The sequence below is a fragment of the Pituophis catenifer genome, unplaced genomic scaffold (assembly GCF_029215685.1).
Source record: "Pituophis catenifer annectens isolate HBS135680 unplaced genomic scaffold, rPitCat1.0.hap2 SCAF_4, whole genome shotgun sequence".
Lineage (NCBI taxonomy): Eukaryota > Metazoa > Chordata > Lepidosauria > Squamata > Colubridae > Pituophis > Pituophis catenifer.
In genome coordinates this window covers 11570044-11594315 of record NW_027256884.1, presented here as the reverse complement: position 1 = coordinate 11594315, position 24272 = coordinate 11570044, and the positions used below count along the sequence as shown (strand labels likewise).

Genomic DNA, 24272 nt, shown 5'->3' with positions numbered 1-24272 from the left:
CATTGCTGTTCATTGGCTTATTTTCTTAACAGATATTTGAGGACTGATATTCCTGTCCAACTGATCACAGAGAATTTTGGCCCTGTAATGTAACATCTGTTTGCTAGTTGCGGTGATAACCATGTGGCTGCAAAGGAGAATGTTATAAAATTTTGTCAGTTTTCTTTCTTTTCTTTGGAAGAACTAATATTATCTGCACACGGGGAGTTGTTAGAGCAACATAGTTCCACATTGTCCATCGTCTTGAGAAATCACACAGCAGATCTTGGTATCTTTCATAGTTTTCAGTTGAGTCTTGGGAACATCCATTTGGCTCGCCTTGGTAGAAATTGTTCACTGGAAAGAGGCTTTAACACTCTTTAAATACCAAGACTACTGTGCACACCAACTCTTGCATGGAATGTAATACCGCAAACTGAGCTGTTATATGACAGTTCTGGGAACATTATTCCAGCATAGCAGACTAATATTCTATTACAGATATTTTAGGATTGTGAAACCAACCTTTTGTCACTTTTGAAAAAGAAATCTCTTTATGATGTTTCTAAAGATAACCACATTGCAAAGTGCCACTATTATGCAGAAACTCATTAGCCCTTGACAGATGGTACGGAATGTGGAGAAGTAGCTTTGTGGATGAAGTGTGTAGATGTGGTGTGTGTAGGAGTGTGTGTGTGTGTGTGTGTGTGTGTGTGTGTGTGTGTGTTTAAGTGACATAGAGAGAGAGAACTTCCTTTGGCATTTGAATGTTTCTTTATTTATTATTGAGTTAATAAATGCAAAGAACATCTGAACAGGAGCCTAACATGGGTAGCAATTCTACAATTGTGCAGAAATGTTAGATTTATCTCTGAATAAAAACAAGGGTGAAAATGTTATATCTTAACATTTTCTTAAATATCCTAGATAGATAGATGATAGATAGATAGATGATAGATAGATGATAGATAGATAGATAGACAGACAGAAAGACAGACAGACAGACAGACAGATGATAGACAGACAGACAGACAGATAGATAATAGATAAACAGACAGATGATAGATAGATAGATAGATAGATAGATAGATAGATAGATAGATAGATAGAGATAGATAGATAGATAGATAGATAGATAGATAGATAGATAGATAGATAGATAGATAGATGAGAGAGAGGGGGATTAGTAATAGGTACATAGATGATAGATAGATAGGAGAGGGGGGGAGAGAGAGAGAGATTACACAGATAAATACAGAAAAGGAAAGATTTAGTGACTGCAATTTGAAACTCGTTCCATCTTTTCAAACATGTTTATTTATTTATTTTTATCAGCAAATAAAACATAGGAAAGGGGGGGGGAAGCAGACTAAGAAACATCCAATACTAACAACAAAAAAGAGGAAAACCATCTGTACGAGAAAAAAAAACCCAACCCGAATACCAAATATATCCAACATTAAGCGTTTCTTTTAAAAAAATGGCTGAATGCTGAAAGATACATCAAAACACTAATATATTCCCCTCCCTTTACATAAAGGATCTGCAAATAGTTATAATTAAAATTTAAAACTTATTCCAAATGGAGGATTTCCAGTGTCCATGATTATAATCTCAGAATGCCTGTCCCAGTAGCTGACCAACCAGAAACGGCTACATTTCTGATGAGTTGTCCAATTCTTCATCCTTGTACTCAATCTCAAATTAAAATTACAATGCAATTTGATTTATTCAAGCAAAGGTCACCCACCTAGACAACTGATTTAACTGAAGCTATTCATTTTTCTTCGTGCTATGCTAACTGATAACACAAAGACAAAGCTGTGCCAACAAAGATAAATTCCATTCTCAAGCTCTCTCCCAATCCTGATTCTGAAGATGGTACTACATGGTCCATTGGGATTTATTCTTTGGCCAATGACTCATTGCTCCCTTCTGAATTATTCAGATCTTTGGCTGTCAAGCTTATTTCACCAATATTTTCCTTCTCTTTTGTACTACTTAAAATCTTCCCAATATTTCCAACCAATGGAATGTCATTTCTATTTCTATTTTTCTCAGTATTACTTAATATTTCATGTATTATGATTATTATTGTTATACATCTTTTCTCTTATAACTACAGGATCTCCTTCAAGGTTCAGCTGCGTGCTACATATTTAATGTAACCTAGGTTTGACCCTCATTTATACAGAAAATGTAAGCTATAAAAATGAGCCTTTAGCACATGGAGGACAGATTTATTGTGATGTATGCTAGAATCAAGCTGTTAATTTTTATACTGCTTAAACATTCTTGTTTATGTCTGCATATATGCATACATTTATTGTCAGAATGTCATGAATAATCTCAGCAATAAACTCATTTTTAGTATTTTTGTATATGTTAGGTATTTTGCCTAGCTTGGTGGCATCTGTGAAAATCGTTAGCAGTCTAGTTTATATCAAAATAAACTTTATTTTTTTACTTTTCATATGTTATATATTCCTATTTTTCCATGATTCAATAGCCGTGCATCTACTTAGTAGAATGACAAGATACATATCTTTCTTTCTTAGTTTCTTTCCTTTCCTTCCTTCCTTCCTTCCTTCCTTCCTTCCTTCCTTCCTTCCTTCCTTCCTTTCTTTCTTTCTCTCTTTCTTTCTTTCTTTCTTTCTCCCTCTCTCATTCTTTCTTTCTTGGTAATTTTATATATATATACACATATACATACATGCATACATGCATACATAGATACATACATACATACATACATACATATATATATATATATATATATATATATATATATCTTGCTTAACAGCTGGCCCAGTTACAGACTCAAAAAAAAGTTACTTATGGCCTATCCTCAAAGTTATGCCTGACACACACACGCACACACAGAGGAATACACACATATCGTAGTCATGTTGTTGTTGTTGTTTTATTATTATTATTATTATTATTATTATTATTATTATTATTATTATTATTATTATTATTATTATTATTATTATTTCTATGCCGCCCACTCTCCGAGGACTCTGGGCGGCTTACACCAAAGACAGCATACTAAATAGCATATTGCCCTTAACAATCTGGGTCCTCATTTTATCCACCTCGGAAGGATGGAAGGCTGAGTCAACCTTGAGCCGGTGAGATTTAATCCACTGATCTGCTGAACTAGCAGTCAGCTGAAGTAGCTGCAGTACTGCACTCTAACCACTGCTCCACCTCGGCTCATGTGATAGTATTTTGGGTGCATTTCAAGGCACAGTCTAAATGAAGCCTCTTCGTCAAAGCCCTGAAGCATTGGTCCTGTTGGCATAGCTCCATAGAATTGTCTTAAAAGTTGTCGCTGGCTACCTGTGCATGATGGCCTTTTCATTTTGATACCATTTCCATCAAAATCCTGAAGGGGACATTGATATGATGGAAATGTTCTAATTATGGCATCCTTGGTGCTGATCTTGCAGATGTTTCACTGAGACAGGAGTAAGGTCTGCTTTCTTTTTATATATTAATGGCTTGCCCTCTTTGTGGCTTATATACTAGTGGCTTGCCCTGAGCTATGAGTATTCTCTTCTATCCGATCCAGTTATAGTAATTGTAGATGTAAAATCAAATCCTGCTTTCTTTTTCTCAAACAATAAAGTTAAATACTTCAAAGTATTTGAAGTGGTTCCATTTTTTTTTTTCCTTTCTGGAGTCTTTGCTCCTGAAAACAAGAGTTTTATTATTTTATTTTATTTTTATTATTTTATTATTTTATTATTATCTTATCTTATTTTATCTTATCTTATCTTATCTTATCTTATCTTATCTTATCTTATCTTATCTTATCATCTTATCTTATCTTATCTTATCCCATCCCATCCCATCCCATCCCATCCTATCCTATATTATATTATATTATCATCATCTTATCTTATTTTACTTTTTAATTTATTTTATTTTTTATTTTATTTATTAATAATAATAATAATAATAATAATAATTTTATTTCTATACCGCCCTTCTCCCGAAGGACTCAGGGCGGTGTACAGCCTATTTAAAAACACAAAAAACACGACAACAATTAAAATTTAAAATCATTAAATAATTAGGCTCCAATTAAAATCCCAGAAATTTAAAATACCCCAATTTAAAACATTATGTTAATAGCCCTGCCTGGCGGAACAACAGGGTCTTCAGAGCGCAGCGAAACACCCGGAGGTCGGAAATCTTTCGTATTTCGGGGGGCAATTCATTCCACAGGGCTGGAGCTCCCACAGAGAAGGCCCTCCCCCTGGGTGTCGCCAGCCGACATAACTTGGCTGATGGCACCCGGAGGAGACCCTCTCTGTGGGAGCGAACTGGTCGGTGGGAGGCTATTGGTGGCAGAAGTCGGTCTCGAAGGTACCCGGGTCCTATGCCACGGAGCGCTTTAAAGGTGGTAACCAACACCTTGAATCGCACCCGGAAGACCACTGGGAGCCAGTGCAGCTCGCGCAGGAGGGGTGTCACATGGGCACAACGGGTTGCACCCATAACCACCCGCGCGGCCGCATTCTGGACCAGTTGGAGCCTCCGAGTGCTCTTCAAGGGGAGCCCCATGTAGAGAGCATTACAATAGTCCAACCGGGAGGTGACAAGGGCGTGAGTGACCGTGCGCAAGGCGTCCCGATCCAGAAAGGGCTGCAACTGGCGAATCAGGCGAACCTGATAAAAGGCCCCCCTGGCCACGGCCGTCATATGCTCTTCTAAAGACAGCCGTGCATCCAGGAGGACACCCAGATTGCGAGCCCTCTCTGTGGGGGGCAAAGATTCACCCCCAATAGTCAGCGATGGCACCTGCTGACCATATCGGGGCGCCGGAAGCCACAGCCACTCGGTCTTGGAGGGGTTGAGTCTGAGCCTGTTCCTCCCCATCCAGGCCCGCACGGCCTCCAGGCAGCGGGACATCACATCAAGGGCATCGTTGGGGTGGTCTGGGGTGGAGATGTACAGCTGAGTATCGTCAGCGTACAGATGACACTTCACCCCGAAACCACGGATGATCTCACCCAGCGGCTTCACATAAATGTTGAACAGGAGAGGCGAGAGGACCGACCCTTGTGGCACTCCCCATGCGAGATGCCTCGAGGTCGACCTCTGTCCCCCTGCCAACACAAACTGCGAGCGGTCGGAGAGGAAGGAGGAGAACCACCGCAAAACGGTGCCCCCTATTCCTAACCCCCTCAACCGCTGCAGCATGATACCATGGTCGATGGTATCAAAAGCCGCCGAGAGGTCTAATAGGACTAGGACAGAGGAGCAGCCCCTGTCCCGAGCCCTCCAGAGATCATCCACCAACGCGACCAATGCCGTTTCAGTGCTGTACCCCTGCCTGAAGCCCGACTGGTACGGGTCTAGATAGATAGCTTCATCCAGGTGCCGGGGAAGTTGTCGTGCCACCACGCTCTCAACAACCTTCGCCACAAAACGAAGGTTGGAGACTGGACGATAGTTGGCTAATTCAGCCGGGTCCAGGGAAGGCTTCTTGAGGAGGGGCCTCACTACCGCCTCTTTCAAGGCGGCAGGAAAGGCACCCTCACTCAGAGAAGCACTTATAATCCCCTGGAGCCAGCCTCGTGTAACCTCCCGGGAGGCCAGCACCAACCAGGAGGGACACGGGTCCAATAAACACGTGGCGGCACTAATCTTACCCAGAACCCTGTCCACATCCTCGGGAGTCACAGGATCAAACTCCTCCCAGATAACATTCTCAAGACCTGCCCTCGTCTCCTCCCGTGGACTCATCCAGTCGGAGTCCAAGCCATCCCGAATCCGAGCGACTTTATCGTGCAGGAATTGCACAAAATCCTCAGCACGACCCTGCAAGGGATCTTCCCGCACTCCCCCCCGGAGGAGGGAGTGGGTCACCCTGAACAAGGCGGCTGGGCGGTTCTCTGCAGATGCGATAAGAGCGGAAAAGTGGTTAGACTTTGCCGCTTTTATCGCCACTAGGTAGGTCTTGATATAAGACCTCACCTGTGTCCGGTCGGAATCGGATTGGCTAGTCCTCCAAATGCTCTCTAGGCGTCTTTTCCGACGCTTCATCTCTCTCAGCTCCTCAGAAAACCAAGGAGCCAGTTGAGATCGGCATCGGGTCAGAGGCCGCAAAGGCACGACGCGGTCCAAAGCTCCAGCGGCCGCCCTTTCCCAGGCGGCCACCAGCTCTTCAGTCGAGTCGTGTGCTAGGGTCTCAGGACACGGCCCAAGCTCCGTCAGGAACCTTTCGGGTTCCATCAGGCGCCTGGGACGGAACCATCTAGTTGGCTCCGTCTCCCTGCGGCGGGGGGCGGCGGTAGGAAAGTCTAGTTGGAGGAGCGAATGATCTGTCCATGACAAGGGTTTAATATCTAGGTCCCCTCTACCAAGATCATTCAACCACTGACCAGAGACAAAAATCAGGTCCAGAGTGTGTCCCCCTATGTGAGTGGGGCCTTGAACTAACTGGGTCAGGTCCATGGCCGTCATGGAAGCCATGAACTCCCGAGCCACCTCTGACGCCTCACCCGCGGATGGAAGGTTGAAATCCCCCATGACAATAAGTCTGGGGGTATCAACCGCCACCCCGGCAATGACGTCGAGTAGCTCGGGCAGGGTCGCTGCCACGTGGCAGGGAGCCAGGTACGTAGTCAGCAAGCCCATCTGCACCCCACGGCCCCACTTTACACAGAGGGACTCACATCCGGCTATCTGAGGAACAGTGGTCTCCCTCGGACAAAGACTTTCCCTAATAATCACCGCCACTCCCCCACCCCTCCCCTGGGCCCTTGGCTGATGAAATGCACGGAAACCTGGCGGGCACATCTCAACGAGGGGGACCCCCCCCTCCTGGCCCAACCAGGTCTCCGTGATACCTGCCAGGTCCGCACCCCCCTCCGAAATAAGGTCACAAATGAGGGGGGCTTTATTAACCACCGACCTGGCATTACACAACATCAGCCGCGGACCCAGGGCCTGAGACTCTACACAACCCAGGACACGAGTCACGCATCGGGGGCCGGAGTGCGCAATCGCTCGTAAACAGCGTATGCGCACCCCCGACACTTGATATGGCCCCCTGCGTCCGTCATACCTGCCCCTCCCACTCATTATTTCAATTTCACAGCCCTTCCTGTCATCCCCCTGCTTCCCGGTTGAATTTCCTTTCACGACCCTCCTGCTGCAACTAATCGACCCATCATCCCGCTCGGTTGCTATCTGGACCCCCCCAGGTCCGCTTTTACAACCCCCCCCCTCCCTCCCGGGTCCCCTTAAAATTTTTTTAAAAAATTTTCCTAAAAAACCCCTCAACCCCCTCTTCGCTACATGCCATCTCTCGGGGTTCCAAAGCCCGTCATCAAGATAGGCCCTCGATAATGTGGAGGGCCAGGCCTGCGAGAGGGGGGAGTCTCGCAGCGCAAGAAGGTCGGCTTTTTGGAGCATCAACCGAACCAAGATGGGAAAAAGGCCAGTCCGGGGGTCTATCATAGTCCAAAGGGGTGACTGAACATACAGATCACAAAAATGTCCATTTGTAGAGCTGGACTCCACTGTCCTCTCACGACAGGGAGAAGGTCCAATGTTCTTTTTCTCCAACAGAGGCTAATAGCCAACCATCCTCTCACGATGGCCGGTCCCGTTACAAGGGTTAACGGGAACAATGTTCTATCCTCCCCGTTGGGATACAAAAATCCCTCAGTTCTTTCAAATGGTGTTCAGTCTCTCCTACCAGCGAGGGCATGAGTGGAACATAGTGGGGGGGGGGGGGCCAGGATGTCCAGAGCATAGTAGTTCGTAAGCCCCACCCCCCATGAAAAAGGGGGGGGGGAAGGCAGGGGGAAGGAGGGGGGGGGGAAACAATATCCCCAGAGGAGGGTAACATCTCCTCCTCTGCCGATCTGTAAGTCCAGGCCCCCTCACTTCGGCTTCTCCTCTCCACTCTCAGCAAGCCACCACTGCAGCATTCTGTGGCAGACGTCGCACCGGAGCCAGTGTCACCCCCCACCCCAGCACCATAACAGATGCATGGGGGGGGGGAACCAGCGCCGCCAACTGGCCTCCACCGCCAGCACCGCCTTGGTTCTGCTGCTTTGAGTGGGGGGGGGAGGGGGGAGGAGGGGGGGGGCATCGCCCCACGGCAGTTCATACCACCGCCGGAGCCACCGCCCCCTCCAGCCCCTCTTCTCCGATGGAAAAAATGATGGAAAAAACAAGGACCGCAGCTAGATGACTCTTTGCGGCCACGCCAAGCTGCTCCCACCATCGCTGCTACCGCCATTCCCGCTGCTGCTGCTGCCGCCGCCATCACCGCCGATGCTTTCTCGGCGCCCTCAGCTGTTCTTCGGCGCCCTCAGTTGTTTACGGCGCCCTCACCGCCGCCACAACCTCGCGGGGCTCCAGGCAGTCCCACAGCGCCCAGGAAGGTCTCACAGCGTCGCCGCCGCCGCCGCCGCCGCCGCTACCAACCCTGCGGCGCTCCGCGGCGTCCTCGGCGTCCCAAGCACCCTTCAGGGCCTCTCCCAAACCGCTAGCCCCTCGCTCCAACCATGATGTCAAAAGGGGAGCAAAAATCCTCCCCAGGTTGGGCAGGGGCTCTCCTCACTGGGGCTCGGGGTCGCAAGAGGATTTAGCGCCCCTACACCCCTCGAAAAGGCCAAATAGCCCCCATCATCAGATCGGGAGCTCACCCAGCACCGCCATCTTCGAGCATGCGCGTAAGTTTGAACTCCTCCCATTTCAGGTTTTTTTTTTATCAGAGATCACATGCAGCCACATATGGTTACCCTGTGGTCAAAAACCATAAGCAGAAATCACTGTAGATTTTTTAGCTGTACTAAGAAAACCAGCTATCGGGTATATTTTAAAAAACACATATGGCCCTCATTCATTGCTCCTGGATGAATTTGGCTTCCTGAAGACTTGCCTTTTTCTTTAAATGTGAGGTTTAAATACATAACGTGCTGAAAGTTGAGTTGACATTTATTTCCCACTGAGTCATCTGGACTTCATTCATAATTCAGTATGTGAGCCTGATCTTTCGACACCTATTCTCGTAATTGTAAAGCTCCCAAAAAGCTTTATTGGTGATCTGTATAGGAGCACAGACATTGGTCTGTGTATATTTAGCAAAGAAAGAAAGAAAGAAAGAAAGAAAGAAAGAAAGAAAGAAAGAAAGAAAGAAAGAAAGAAAGAAAGAAAGAAAGAAAGAAAGAAAGAAAGAAAGAAAGAAAGAAAGAAAGAAAGAAGAAGGAAGGAAGGAAGAAAGAAAGAGAAAGGAAGGAAGGAAGGGGGAGGGAGGGAGGAAGGAAGGAAGGAAAAAAAGAAAGAGGAAGGAAGGAGGGATGGAAGGAGGGAGGGAGGAAGAAAGAAGGAAGGTCTAAACATTCTGTGTAGAAGTAAAACTTGCAAATCATTGTACATAGAGCTTCTTACATAGCAATAACAACAATAAATAAAATAATTGGAAATCTGTTTTTGGGTTGTTTTAAATACTGGTTTTTTGGGGGGCTGGTCGTTTGTTTTACAGAATGAGAAATATCTTTAATCTATCATATTTTAATATTCCCTTTATCCATCAGCATAAAATCTTTTCTTAGCTAAGTTGTCATCATTGTAGGGTCCAGGAAATAAATCACATTGTGTTCAATAGAATCTAAGTCAACATGGCTAGGTCTGTTGTATCCTTTCATCCTGTCAAGATGTCACCGTGATTAATTGTGTATAAAATGAGATGAACGAATGAGAAAAATGTTCCATTTTTTTCTCTCAAAATGTGCCAGTTTGGCCATTCCCCCCCCAACCAGAAATAATTAATTGAAGACTGAATATATTCAGAACACTACAGAGACTTGCACTTAAATGTAACAAATATTAAACCAGATAGATATTAAAGTAGGTAAAAGTTTTTGTTTGTCCAACTCCGATTCTTCGAAAAGCAAAGATAAGTCCTGAAATTCATTATGGATATGCCTCGCCACGTTATAGACCTGTGTTCCACTATTTCAATGGAATGATAAAAAAAAAAAAGAAAGAAAGAAACATTCAAGGAAAATTAATTCAAAGGCTGCTGCAGTTTCCAGAGAAGTGTATGCTTAGAGTTTCTGAAGAAAACCGTTGATTAATAATTCCTGAATGAACATAGAGGATACTATTTTTTTCCCTTAATGATCAATATGGTGAGGATATAATGAAAATCACATACAATGTCCTCAGTTAATTAATTATGTCTCGTGAAACGAGACGGACAAAAATGCCGCGAATAAGTACGCCTATCTGAGTGAGGTAAGAAAATAATCCGTTGAGCCATTTACCTTTTGGTATGCTCGCTGCACGGTTATTACACAAATTATTGTTGTTAGTTGCGAAGTCACGTCTGACCTCATGGACCCCATAGTAACCCCATGAATCCCATAGCAACCCCATGGACAACGTTCCTCCAGGCCTTCCTGTCCTCTACCATCCTCTGGAGTCCACTTAAACTTACACCGACTTCTTCAATGATTCCATCCAGCCACCTCATTCTCTGCCGTCCCCTTCTTCTTTTGCCCTCAATCTTTCCCACCATTAGGTTCTTCTCCAGTGAGTCCTTCTTCTCATTAGGTGGCCAAAGTATTTGAGTTTCATCTTCAGGATCTGGCCTTCTAAAGAGCAATCAGGGTTGATCTCCTCTAAGACTGGCCAGTTTGATTGCCTTTCAATCCAAGGGACTCGCAGGAGCCTTCTCCAGCACCAGAGTTCAAAGGCCTCAATTCTTTGGCGCTCAGCCTTTCTTATGGTTCAACTTTCACAGCCATACATTGCAACTGGGAAAACCATAACCTTGACTATATGCACTATTGTTGGCAGGGTGATGTCTCTGCTTTTTAGCATGCTGTCTAGATTTGCCATAGATTTTCTCCCCAGGAGCAAGCATCTTTTAATTTCTTGGCTGCATAGGTTGTGTAATAAGACCAGAATTTTGCTAAAGGAATCTTTACAGGGTGGAGATTTCATTTGCTGAGGCTTCATTTATTGTAACTAGAATTTTATTCCCTGCTTGGAGATGGTTTATACCTTGGGTGAAAGCAGGACTGTAGTAAAATCACATATACACAACCTTGGAATAGATTCAGGAATAGGGGGAAAAAAGATCTTTGTCCTTCTTTAGCATGTGAACAGGATGGTGTAAAAGGAGGAAATATATGGATAAAAGAACTGCTCTTGTTTATAGAACTGATTTTTAGCATCTCGCAGGAAAGAAATTATATGGAATGTATGCGGGAGGATTTTGTAAGGTCACCCCCAATTGTTTTGTCAAAGCCATTCAGGTTTGGAGGTCATACCGTGATTTAAAATGTTTTCTTCCTCTTTACTATGTAACAAAAACAAATTGTAGGCATAAAACTTGTAACCTTGGTTTATTGGAGCTTTTTTTTTCAGGGTTTTTTTTTTTTTTTTTTTGGCAAGGAGCCCCATAATCAGTATAATGTAAGAGCCCCATAATGCAGTTTGTATACTATAGACCAATAAAATAAAATACTTCATTGGATCTATCTCCAGTTGCTTTGGTTCCTCCTGCAAAGAGACAGTTCCAGAACCGAAGGAAAAGGATTGATCTTTTGATCCTCTGCATTCACCATCATTTTATGCGTCACGCTGGTATTCCTCTCTCCCTCTGATTATTTATTTATTTGCTGCTTTATTTATATCCTGCCTTTATTGTTATTGTTTTTTATAAACAACCCAAGATGGCGAACATATCTAGTAATCCCTTCAACATCTTGTTTTCCCCACAACAACAATCCTGTGAAATGAGCTGGGGTGAGAGAGAGTGACCGACCCAAGGTCATCCAGATGAGTTTCATGCCAAGGTGGGACTAGAACTCACAGTCTCCCAGTTTCTAGACTGGTGCCTTAACCATTAGACCAAAGTGGCTCTGTTTATGAAGTAAAGTTTTTTAGGTACAGAAATATTTATTACTAAGTGCATATTTTTAAGAGCCCACCATTGTGAAGGCAAATGTAGTCATCATTTACAGTAATGATTTACACCTCTTGCTGATTGTCATTATCCTGACAACATACATACAGTAGTGGCCAAAATTGTGGAAACCTTGGGAAAAGTGTATTTTCTAAAACTAGCTAATAAGACCACTTTGTTTTGGAGTAGTACCATAAAATTATATATCAATGGAAAGATAATTTAATCAAGAATGTAATGCAATCATTTTTATGAACGGTTTGCTATTAGAATAGCAGTTACAGTATAAAGAAGAAAAGTGAAACACTAGAAAAAACGAGATATACAAAAATTATCACCATAGAAAAAACGAGATATACAAAAATTATCACCATGTCAGTTAATCCTTAGTTGAGTAACCTTTAGCATAAATTATGGCCTTACAATGTCTTCCCATGGAGTGAACCAAGTCTTTTAGTTCTGCGGCTATTATAATGTGAAACCAAGATTGAATGATTGCTTCTTTAACTGGGTTTTATTGCTGGGTCACTTCTGACTAACAAGTTTCTTGAGTCAGCTCCATAGATTTTCAATTGGGTTAAGGTCTGGACTATTCCCAGGCCATTCCAGCAGAGGAATATGATTATCTTGAAACTCCAAAAAAAATAATAATAATGGTGTTATTAGCCATCAAACCTCAAAAATACACTTTTCTCAAAAGGTTTCCACAATTTTGGCCACTACTATATATGCTTAGAAAGAACTGAATCACATCTAATAGCCACATATAACTCCATTTTACTATTGTTTTCTTATCTTAAAGTTCTGGATGACAGTTCATATATCTCTTAAACAAATCCCACATAAATCATCTTATATATCTACTTCTATCAGTATATTGGAATGCCAGTTTGCATAATTTGTGGCCAGCAAAGATAATATAATTTGTTAGCTGCATTTAGAATGCCATGCTTCAATAGTTATATTACCTAAAACAGATGCATTTTTCATTAACTCTCTTTTGGTGACACAATATTTATGGTGTGGCTATTCTTGCATTAGGTCTAACTCTGCAGAGGTGAACATGATGTTCCTTGATAGTTGAAATATATCAATTATTTTAGCATTCTAAGAGACTGAACAGTTACAATATATCATAAATTAACTTATATAAATAAATGCATTGTGAATTAAAGTATTCCACTTTCTTACACCAACATATCTTGTACAATAAGAACTACTATAGATATTATTTCATTTTTTTTTCCTGTGCTTGGGGTATATCAGATTGATTTATTTAACATCATATTTCCTATATAAACGACAATATAAAACAAGCAATTAAATTTCTTATAACAGTTCTAGAGAGTCAATATATAAAATGAGTGAGGTTTTTATCGCTGTAGACCAGGGCCCCCTGAAGCCCCAGCTTGTGTCCTCTTATATTGTTCCTTCTATCGGGATTGACGAACTCATTATATGACTCCTTACCTGATAAAATATCCAGGAAATTTTGATCTCTTTTACATACAGCTGTTTCTGTCAGATCAGTATGATACAATTTCTTAGAATAGAATAGAATAGAATAGAATAGAATAGAATAGAATAGAATAGAATAGAATAAAATGGAATGGAATGGAATGGAATGGAATGGAATGGAATGGAATGGAATGGAATGAAATAGAATAGAATAGAATAGAATAGAATAGAATAGAATAGAATAGAATAGAATAGAATAGAATAGAATAGAATAGAATAGAATAGAATAGAATAGAATAGAATAGAATAGAATAATTTTATTTCTATACCACCCTTCTCCCGAAGGACTCAGGGCGGTGTACGGCCTATTAAAAGCACAAGACAAACATCAATTAAAATAATTTAAAATTATTAAATAATTCAGCTCAATTTAAAACCCCAGAAATTTAAAACACCCAATTTAAAATTATTATGTTGATAGCCCGGCCTGGCGGAACAACAGGGTCTTGAGTGCACAGCGAAATACCTGGAGGTCGGAGATCTTACGCACTTCCGGGGGCAGTTCATTCCACAGGGCTGGGGCTCCCACAGAGAAGGCCCTCCCCCTGGGTGTCGCCAGCCAACATAACTTGGCTGATGGAATAGAGCAAAATTCTGTTACGCTGTCTGTAAAATTCTGGTCGCCCATTGATGACCTCACCACTAACTGTAATATAATATTATGTTTTGCTTTGCTCTGCTTTTTTCCCCTTAATTTTATTTTAATGTTTAAAATTTTAACTCTGCAATAAAAGATAGGGCCAGGTAACTATCAACTATCAAATTAAACTATCAACATTTGAAATATAAAGTTAATTGCTCTGTAGCATGGGAACATTCTATTATGTTTTAAGTATTGCCAATTTAAAAAAAAAATTGTCATGACTGGATAATATTTTGTGATCTTTTTGGTTCATTTTCCCCCCCACCTAAATTTCCAAATATTTCTCTGCTAGGCATAGAAATAAGGAGGGATGGGCTAATTTTTGGTGCCAGGTTTGGTACCATGGACAGCTCCCAATGACAATCTCTGCTGATTACGTTACAGCTTCTGCACCAGGCTGATCTCATCTTGAATAGGAAGGCCCTTCATTAACTGTTGTTGGTAGAACATCAAGATTAGCCAGATTACTGTAAATACCCATCAGTGATGAATAGTGAATATGTTATAGTACGACTAGGGAAAAGAGAAAGGTCAGTTTCAAAGGTTGAAGTAATAGCTCAGGGAAAATTCTGGTCCTGTCCTTCTGTCAGTGTAAATCCTGGACAAGTTCCTTCACCTTTTGTAAATACTTTCAGACCTTGAGCTTATCAAAACATCAGCCAAGAATCTACCAGAGGCTAAATCAAGGGTATTTTTCTTCTTCTTAGAGAAATCAATTTGGTCAAGGAGGATGAAGCCAATTATACATCTGCAACCTTAGCTATGTGTTGTTTCTGAATGTATTGTATTTTTTTAAAGTTGATAGATAGTGTGGTTACAATTCTCTCCTGTAAATATCTTACCACTGTCCTTCAATCTTCCTGGACTTTAACCTGATCTTGATTTGAAAAAGCCCCATTAGAGAGTGTGTCTCAAGAGTGGTGTGGTGGCCTAGAGGTGGAGCTCTCGCCTCACAATCCGGAGGCTGTGGGTTCGATCCTAGGTAGAGGCTGATATTTCTCTCTCTTGTCACACTGAGAATATATCTGCTGGAAAAAAAAAAACTCCATGTAGGCGACAGGAAAGATATCCGGCCAGTAAACACTCAGCTTCATTCAGTTGCCCAGACTCCACCCTGCAAGGGATTATGGGATCATTAAAAGAGGATGAGATGATGAGAGAGTGTGTCTCAAGATATTTTCATTTAGATTTGACTGAAGAACAGGAATCAAAGATACTCTCCAATATGAAGAGATATTTGCAAGTTTGGAAACATTCACAAACTCCTTATAATTAAAATAATCATTGCTAGGATCGTTTTCGCACAAAACTAGAAACAAAAAACTACCCCCTCAGATGAAATGCTAATTAAGAAGATACTTGAATGTGCTGACATGGACAGGATGACAATGGAGTTAAAAGAAAGAGAAGAGTTGGATTATTATAAAATTTGGAGTAGACTGTACAAGTGTAGAGAATAGAAGTCCAAATAATAAATAAATGTTCAAAACCAATAACTATAATGGAAAGATAATATATATATATATATATATATATATATATATATATATATATATATATATATATATATATATATATATATATATATATATATATATATATGTTTTCTCAGGTTTTCGCGGGTATTTGTATGTAGGTCTTTGGTTATTCGGGTTTTCTCCTGCGTAAAATTGGAGGTGTCTTGGCAACGTTTTGACGAAGTCTCATTAGTCATCTTCAGGCTGGTGTTTTCGGCTTCGTGCTTCTAGGAGCAATGTCCTTCTAGGAGCAATGCTCCTAGAAGCACGAAGCCGAAAACACCAGCCTGAAGATGACGAATATGTATATATATGTGTGTGTGTGTACAGTTAATATCTCGGGTTTCTTCCCGTGTAATTGTAAACATATCCTTAAAAGGGTAGTAGCGACGTTTCAATGAAATCGCATTCGTCATCAAATATATAATTGTATTTTATGAGAAGACCAATATTGAATAGTGAATTATAAAGAGAGAACTTACATGCTGATATGAAAAGCTGTAGAATTATACTGTATTGTTGCATTGTTTGTCTATTTTATTTGTTTGTATTTGTATTTGTATTTTTTATTTTTTTATTTTTCTTATTGTTGTTTTACTTGTGATTTTTAAACTTGGAAAATGTTCAATAAAAACTATTTTTTTAAAAAAAAATAATAAAATAATCGCAAAAACTCAAATATCACCTAGGAGAACTGCAATAAATAAAGTATTTGATGCCTTGAATGAAATTCAGTTTTTAAATAAAATTTGAAGGAGAATGAAAAAAAGTTCAACAATTTTAATGACATATGATATGCCAAACATGCCTCGGCATTTACAACATGAAGTTGATGACATATGAGATACAATTTAAATATATATATGTATATATTTTTATGTGTGTATACTCACATGCACAATGGGTGGCTATATAAATTGGGTATAAAAATGAGACTACATACTTTCTATGGAGAGATCCGTCAGCAGATTATGTGCTTTAGTGTCCAAAATATATTAAAGAGTGTCTGTACACTATACACTGACCTTTCCAGAATACAGATCTGAATACAATCAGGGTAATGTAGGAGAAGACTAAGACTGAGAGGTTTTTTTCATGCTTAACAATTCTATGCTGTTTATTTTAGGTTATACTCAGTTGGTGGCCGAGACGGAAGTTCTTGCTTGAGTTCTATGGAGTATTACGATCCTCACACCAATAAATGGAACATGTGTGCTCCAATGTGCAAAAGAAGAGGAGGAGTTGGAGTGGCCACCTGTGATGGTTTTCTCTATGCTGTCGGAGGCCATGATGCCCCTGCCTCTAACCATTGCTCCAGACTCTTGGATTATGTTGAGAGGTATCCCATCTTCTATGAGTTTACTTTCAATGGGTCTGAAGGCAAACAAAGCCATTGATTTGAAATGTTCTTATCACCACAAAAAAATCATGGGTTTTGGAGATAGAGAAATTGATTTTCAATTCAGTTTGGGAGTTCAAGATTAAATGATAAAAATTGGGTATTTTCTCTCCTTCTCTCTCCTCAACTCACTTCTTTTCTCTGTCTTTGTTGTCTTATATTCCGAATTAAAAAAATGTTGCAATGTTTCAATCTCCCTTGAACTGAATTCTTGATTACATCATGGGTAGGTGCTTGGCAGTAGTGGGTTTCAAATCCCGGTGCTACCAGTTCACTATTGGCATGCACAGAGCATTTTTTATGATGTCTAGGTGGGTGGGCGGAGCTTCCCACCACTGCCGCTACTGGTTTGCCCAAACTGGGGCGAACTGGTAGCAACCCACCACTGGTGCTTGGGCAAAGACAACAGAGTAGCTTGCATTGTCTTCATCTGGGATATTTGTCTGACTTCCCAATCAATCCTTGAAGTTACCAAGTGCTAAATAATACTTGGTAAGTACTATCAAGTACTACATAGATTCAACCTTAATCTGCTTCCCCATGACTCTACATAAGCACTTATTATCTTCAAACCTGGGGAAAAATCATAGATTCAAGACAATTGAGGGCCTGTGGATGATGGATTTGTGTGGATAAATGTGTTTTATTTTACAAGCATACCTAGCAAGCGTAAGCTTTATTTTTACAGGCTTTATGACAATAAACTTCAGTATAGTATTCGCTGCAGAATTGTCTTCTTTTTTTTTTCCACTCAAAGAATCTGGATGAATGCCCATCACTGCACAGAAAACAAAACACGGCCATAATGAATAGAAATTGTATTTCGTTTTTCTTTGTTTTTGTTTTCTAAAGGAGTAGCAGGGGAGTAATAGAATACTTAAAACTACCCCAGACAGACCTAGAAAGAAATGAGCATGCACACTGAAAAGCTGCCTTCATTTTATAGCTTTATTTCATCTCCTTAAAAAAAAAATGGCCCTGTACTTAATCTTCGTAATAACATGATGTGCCCCAAGGTGAAACAGGGGATACCATAAAGTTTTTGCATACAAAAAGAAATCAATTTGCTAGTGCTGAGCTGAAGGTAGGAAAAAAAGCTTTTCGGCTTTCCATCGCCTAAAGCCTTTTAACCTCAGCCGGAGTATAATAATTGCTGCGAAGTGTAAGAAAAATATGTATTTTGAATTGAAATATATTGACAGTTTTGCAACCCTGTTCAATATTCTCTTAAGATATAATACAATTAAGAAGGAAGGGATGTTTTACTTGGCTTTAACTAATAAAATTAAATCCAACCCCAATCGTTTTTTTGTTTTTTAAAAAAGATATTTTACCTAACGGAAAACTGAAATGGTTACACTATTAACTATTGCTGTCAGCTTTGGAAGCCATATTAGGCCGGAAGCTTCCATGCTGCCACCTTCTCATGTGTGGGACAGTAGAAGGAGGGATTTGGTAGAGGGGTAGACATAATAGCATTCTTCCTGTCGGTCAAGGTCAGGGCGATCCTGCATCTGGAGAAGGAGTGGTCGGAGTGAGGTCTCGAGATGGGATGGTGGTTGATTGGACCATGTGATCAACTGAGGAGTGAGGGGATGGTTTTTGGGGTTTTGATTTACTGAGGGAAAACCTGGACCTCTCAGATTCGGGTTTTCCCAGATGTGCCAGTTTACCTATTCTAGTAAATAGAACTTTGAAAAATGCTTGCTTCAGAGTCTTTACTTGGAGTTGGGGATTTTCTGGAATGCCGACAATTGCCTTATATTCTAATCACATTGTTCAGAATGGACCAAGAAACCAACTAAGCAGTTAAGGTATACACACATATCTTAACATTTATGCATTACATCGCTCCAGCATTAATGCTTCAAATATATGTTTCGACTTCACACTGCAAGGTATCTGAATACTCAAAGCATATTTCAGCTTGGTCTAAGAAGAAAATAGCCACATTATTAAGCACCCAAATGAATGAAAAGAATTCTCTGAAGGCAATAACAGTATTTTAGTGAAGAAAATAATTAGATCATGATATAGAATTAGAATTATTAGAATTAGAATTAGAATTAGAATTAGAATTATTAGAATTAGAATTAGAATTAGAATTAGAATCAGAATCAGAATCAGAATCAGAATCAGAATCAGAATCAGAATCAGAATCAGAATTAGAATTAATTAGAGAGTTGGAAGGGACCTTGGAGGTCTTCTACTCCAACCTCCTGCTTAGGCAGGAAACCCTACACCACTTCAGACAAAAGGTTATGCAACGTCTTCTTAAAAATTGTTGGAGCGTTGGAGCATTCACAACTTCTGCAGGCAAGTTGTTCCACTGATTAATTGTTCCAACTGTCAGGGAATTTCTCCTTAGCTCTAAGTTGCTTCTCTCCTTGGTTAGTTTCCACCCATTGCTTCTTGTCTTGCCTTCTGGTGTTTTGAAAATAGGTTGATTCCCTCTTCTTTGTCACAGCCTATGAGATACTGGAACACTGCACTATCATCCATTTACCTTCTATGGCAAAACAGGCTGATTTTGGAAATATGTCCCCAAGGAAACTATTGGACCTCTAGGACAGAAAGATGTACGGTGTTAAAAGTCATCTTGATTCCTAAATGTGTTCTCATCTGGTATACTTTGTCTTTTGTTGCGTAGGTATGACCCCAAAACTGATACCTGGACAATGGTGGCCCCGTTGAGCATGCCTCGTGATGCTGTGGGCGTTTGCATCCTTGGCGATAAGCTGTATGCGGTGGGTGGCTATGATGGCCAGACGTACCTAAATACAATGGAGTCCTATGATCCACAGACCAACGAATGGACACAGGTATCCCTCACTGTGTGCTTTGCATGCAACTGATAGCAGGTTTGGAGAGATCATGGATAGCTGAGGCTTCATAGCACTGCAATTATAGCAATGATTTACTCTACAACAAGGGTGTCAAACTCAAAGCCCGTGGGCTGGATTCGGGCCGCGATGTGCTTAGATCTGGCCAGTGGTGGGATTCAAGGAATTTAACAACCGGTTCTCTGCCCTAATGATTTCTTCCAACAACCAGTTTGCCAAACTGCTCAGAAAGTTAGCAACCGGTTCTCCCGAAGTTGTGCGAACTGGCTGAATCCCACCACTGGATCTGGCCCAGAGGGCCACTCTGGAAACAGTGAAGGACCGGCCCATGGTACCCTTGCCAGCAAAAACAGAACTTGGGAGGGCCGAGCACATCCCGCCCAGGCTCCATGTTTGGTCATGGTGGCCTCCTTCAGCGCTCTGACAGCGAAAACAGAGTCTGGGAGGAGTACCCCTGACATGAGTGATGTCGAGCTGACCACACCCACTCCGGCCACACTAACTTGGCCCCCGAGGTCAAACACAACCCTGATGCGGCCCTCAATGAATTCGAGCTTGACACCCCTGCTCTACAACTTCTTAAACGTCATATTAAACAAAAGCCAATATTTTGTTCCTAGATGATCAAGAAAACATTTTATGAAATAATGGGTTAGTCATTGATCTTCCCAGTCGTGGAACCCTATTATTGTTATCAGATCTTTGGTTGGAAACTTGTGTTGTTCTTTTTAGTTTGTGTTGAACTTTTGTCAGGTACAATGGTGACTTTTCTCATCTCTCTTACTTAAAATTCCAGCTCTTGTCTAGTTTTATAGAAAAAGAGTTGATGAAGCTCAGAGTTCCTTCTTAATTAGAATTAGAATTATTTATTTATTGGCCAAGTGGGATTGGACACACAAGGAATTTGTCTTTGGTGCATATGCTGTCAGTGTACATGAAAAGAAAAGATACATTTGTTAAGAATCATAAGGTACAGCACTTGATGATAGTCATAGGGTACAAATAAGCAATCAAATCATACTAGGAAACAATCAATATAAATCGTAAGGATACAGCAACAAGTTGCAGTCATGCAGTCATAAGTGGGAGGAGATGGGTGATAGCAATGATGAGAAGATTAATAGTAATAGTAATGCAGGGAGGGAGGGAGGGAGGGAGGGAGGGAGGAAGGAAGGAAGGAAGGAAGGAAGGAAGGAAGGAAGGAAGGAAGGAAGGAAGGAAGGAAGGAAGGAAGGAAGGTATTGTGGCCCATCAGCAGCCTGTGCAGCTAGTAGCTGATTCCGACAGCAAGGAGGCTGGTGTGGTACTGTGCCAGCAGCCTGGCACTTGAGTCAGACAATGAGGAGGCTGGAGAAGATGTGGTGCCAGAGGCGGGGATTCAGCCAGGGCCTTCAGAACCTCCAGAAACTCCTATAAGTGAAGAGGAAGAAGAGGAGGAGCCTCTTCTCGATGCACGGGCGCACAGAGCTGCCAAAAGGCAGGAATGGCTCCTCAGGAGGAGATCTCCTCGAGAGTAAGGCTTGGGGCTAATTGGCCACTCCCTTAGCTTATTTAAGGAAGAACGACAACTGAGGTAATTTGCAGGGAACAACTTCATTCACTTTCATTCACGTCTTGATCTTAATTCTCCTATCAGTTTCCTGCAAATTGCTTCTGCCAACCATAGTACGATTATGATTATTTATTCTTTGTATTCTTGTAGGCTGTTAAGAAAGTTAATTAACAGCCTTTGTTTGAAAAAGACTGATTTAATTTAGCAAACTAAGGTTTGTACAGACTTTGTGTGTGCTGCGTTCTTTGGGGTCCGTAGCTGGGGCAGAACAGAAGGAAGGAAGGAAGGAAGGAAGGAAGGAAGGAAGGAAGGAAGGAAGGAAGGAGGGAGGGAGGGAGGGAGGGAGGGAGGGAGGGAGGGAGGGAGGGAGGGAAGGAAGGAAGGAAGGAAGGAAGGAAGGAAGGAAGGAAGGAAGGAAGGAAGGAAGGAAGGAAGGTTGGTTTAAATAAGCTTGTCATGCTTTAATATCCATGTGGAAATTCTGGATATGATAAATTTGACTACTGCTTATGAATTGTGCTAATATTTTATCAACTTTTACAAAGTTCCTGAATTATGAATGGTCAATTCAAACTCCTCAGAAGTACATACAGGATCACAAACCATTAGCATTTCATCTTCACTTTGGAACTTAAACTTAACATTTATTTCTTCTCTGCAGATGGCATCTCTAAATATTGGAAGAGCTGGGGCCTGCGTCGTAGTCATAAAGCAGCCATGACACGATCTGTAATGGATTTTATTGACTTCTAAGCAGGATTTTTCTGCCAAACAAGAAAGAAAATTTTGTCAAGCAACAAGGTCAATAGATACCCTCAGTCTTCTGTTGATCACAACTCACAGACATTAAAATGAAGAGAACGAAATGAGGATTCAATGCCTTTTCCTATCAGTAGATACTGCTTTATGGTATAACAAGGGGGGGAAATTTGTTTTAGTAGCCAATCTGTGTATGTGAAAAGGAAGAAATTCAGTTACTGATCTATTGGCTATTCAAAAGAAACCAAGCAAAAGACCAAATTTTCTTAAGAAATGGGTGGTTTTCATAGCACTAGATATTTTAACTCCATCATAGCACACTGTCACTTTGTAAAAACATAGCTTTTTTCTTAAAAAGTTGTATTTTATTTATTTGCATTCTTTTTCGCTTAAAGCCTTATCTTCAAACATTTTAGCACTTTGCTACTGACACAGACAATGATGAGATGGGACAAAATCCTAGTTTTGTTTCCTCTTGTAAGAAAGTACAAAGGCACAGTTCTTTTTCGTCATTGAAAACAATTCGACATATTAAACCATGGTTGTTTTCCTAATCAATGACTGGTCCTTCCACTAAATGGCTTGGATGGAATTGTGTTTCTATCGAGTGTTGCAGAGCAAATTTGGTTCAGACTGAAGAGTGAACCTTCAGACAATTGAGGTTCGATGCCATAAAGGAGAGCCAAAGGAATACGACCCCAAATCTACCCTGCTCAAGCATGTGAAACCTTCTTTCTTTCAAAGCTTTTGAACTTCTCCTGCATGTGAGATTTATGTAGAAGATGGAAAAAATGGCAGTTTGTCCACCGTTGCATTATCTAAGAGATATCATTGAGCAATTTCAAGGAAGAGACTCACTGGGACCTAGATGTGCAGCAGGGATGGGTTTCACTTACCTTTGCTACCATTTCTCTCGCGCGTGCAGATTGTATTTGATGACGTCCAGGCGGGTGGGCAGAGCTACCGGTTCGCCCAAACTGAGGCGAACCAGTAACAACCCACCACTAGTGTGCAGTAAGAGAGATACGGAGGTTCTAATGCCTTTTGTGTTTTCAGAAGCCATCTTTACTGTGCTGTGATTCAATTTAATTTGAATTACTCTCCGATTGCTGATGATGATTGAACCTAAAGACTGACCCAATTTTTCAATGGGAGAACCAGCCATCTTGCTTTTTTTAAAAAAAAAAATAAGTGCCACTCAAAGGGATTGGCTTGAATATTTGGAGAAAGAATGTCTAACATGGTTTAAGATACACACTTCCAAATTGCTTTCTCCACCAGTGGCAAAATGTGGACAGATTGAAAGCAAGAAAAAGGCTTGCAGTGGCAAGAATTAGCATGTAAGAAAAGTTTTTAGAAGCCCATCTCTCTTCTGATTGAGTTGATAGCTTTTTTTATATCTGATCTTTAATTTAAAAATAAATTAAAAAACAACTTTGGGGAGCTATTGCGTAAGGCTGCTATGTGATATCTGTTTTGGCTGTAAGGAATGAAACATTCATATACAAGAGGACGGAAGCCCAGATGTTTTGCCAGAATGATGTGCCCTGCCAGCAGAGCATCTGCTTTGCATGTATGAAAAAAAAAATATATGTCAATGAGTCATGTTGCCTTTGTAAAATTCTGCTTTGTATACGAATGAGAGGCAGAAATCATCTTTGTGGTCACTCAATGCCCTGGATCATAAATGGGTGTAACTCTTGGCTGTATTATATCCTAAGCATGGTTGAACTTTCTTATTAAGGTACCAAAATGATGTTGATTTCCACTGCTACTTTGGGGGGGGGGAGAATCTGATTTCAAGGGTATTTTCAACTGGAGCAGGAATAAAATTTTGGCTAATGTGAAGTCCTTTTTTGGCTTGTCTTTCCCCATCCAGACTAATTTGCTAATTAAATAAAACATTCGTGTCCAAATGGTTTGGATCTTTCAGCCTTTTCATTTTGTCCTCAGTTATAATTGGTAGCTTGGTGTGAATTCTGTGATCTATCCATAATTTGAATGCCATAAATTAATGAAAAGCAAATGGGAAATAAACTTGCATTTTAGGGCTCAGGGAAGCGGGCTGTTGATTGGCCCTGGGTTTCAGGACAAAAATAAATGTTTTAGTCA

The 24272-nt window shown here is 41.1% G+C and overlaps 1 protein-coding gene across 2 annotated transcripts in view; it reads left to right on the top strand.

The window, feature by feature from the left end:
• The window catches only part of KLHL1 (kelch like family member 1), a 163085-nt gene extending 140963 nt beyond the window's left edge, over window positions 1-22122 (top strand). For both annotated transcript variants that reach the window (XM_070942781.1, XM_070942779.1), the window contains 3 exons: window positions 16734-16946; window positions 19657-19828; window positions 22063-22122. In XM_070942781.1, coding sequence (XP_070798882.1) covers window positions 16734-16946; window positions 19657-19828; window positions 22063-22122 — 445 coding nt within the window. The remainder of the gene's footprint in view (window positions 1-16733; window positions 16947-19656; window positions 19829-22062) is intronic.
• The last annotated feature ends 2150 nt before the right edge of the window (window positions 22123-24272 follow it).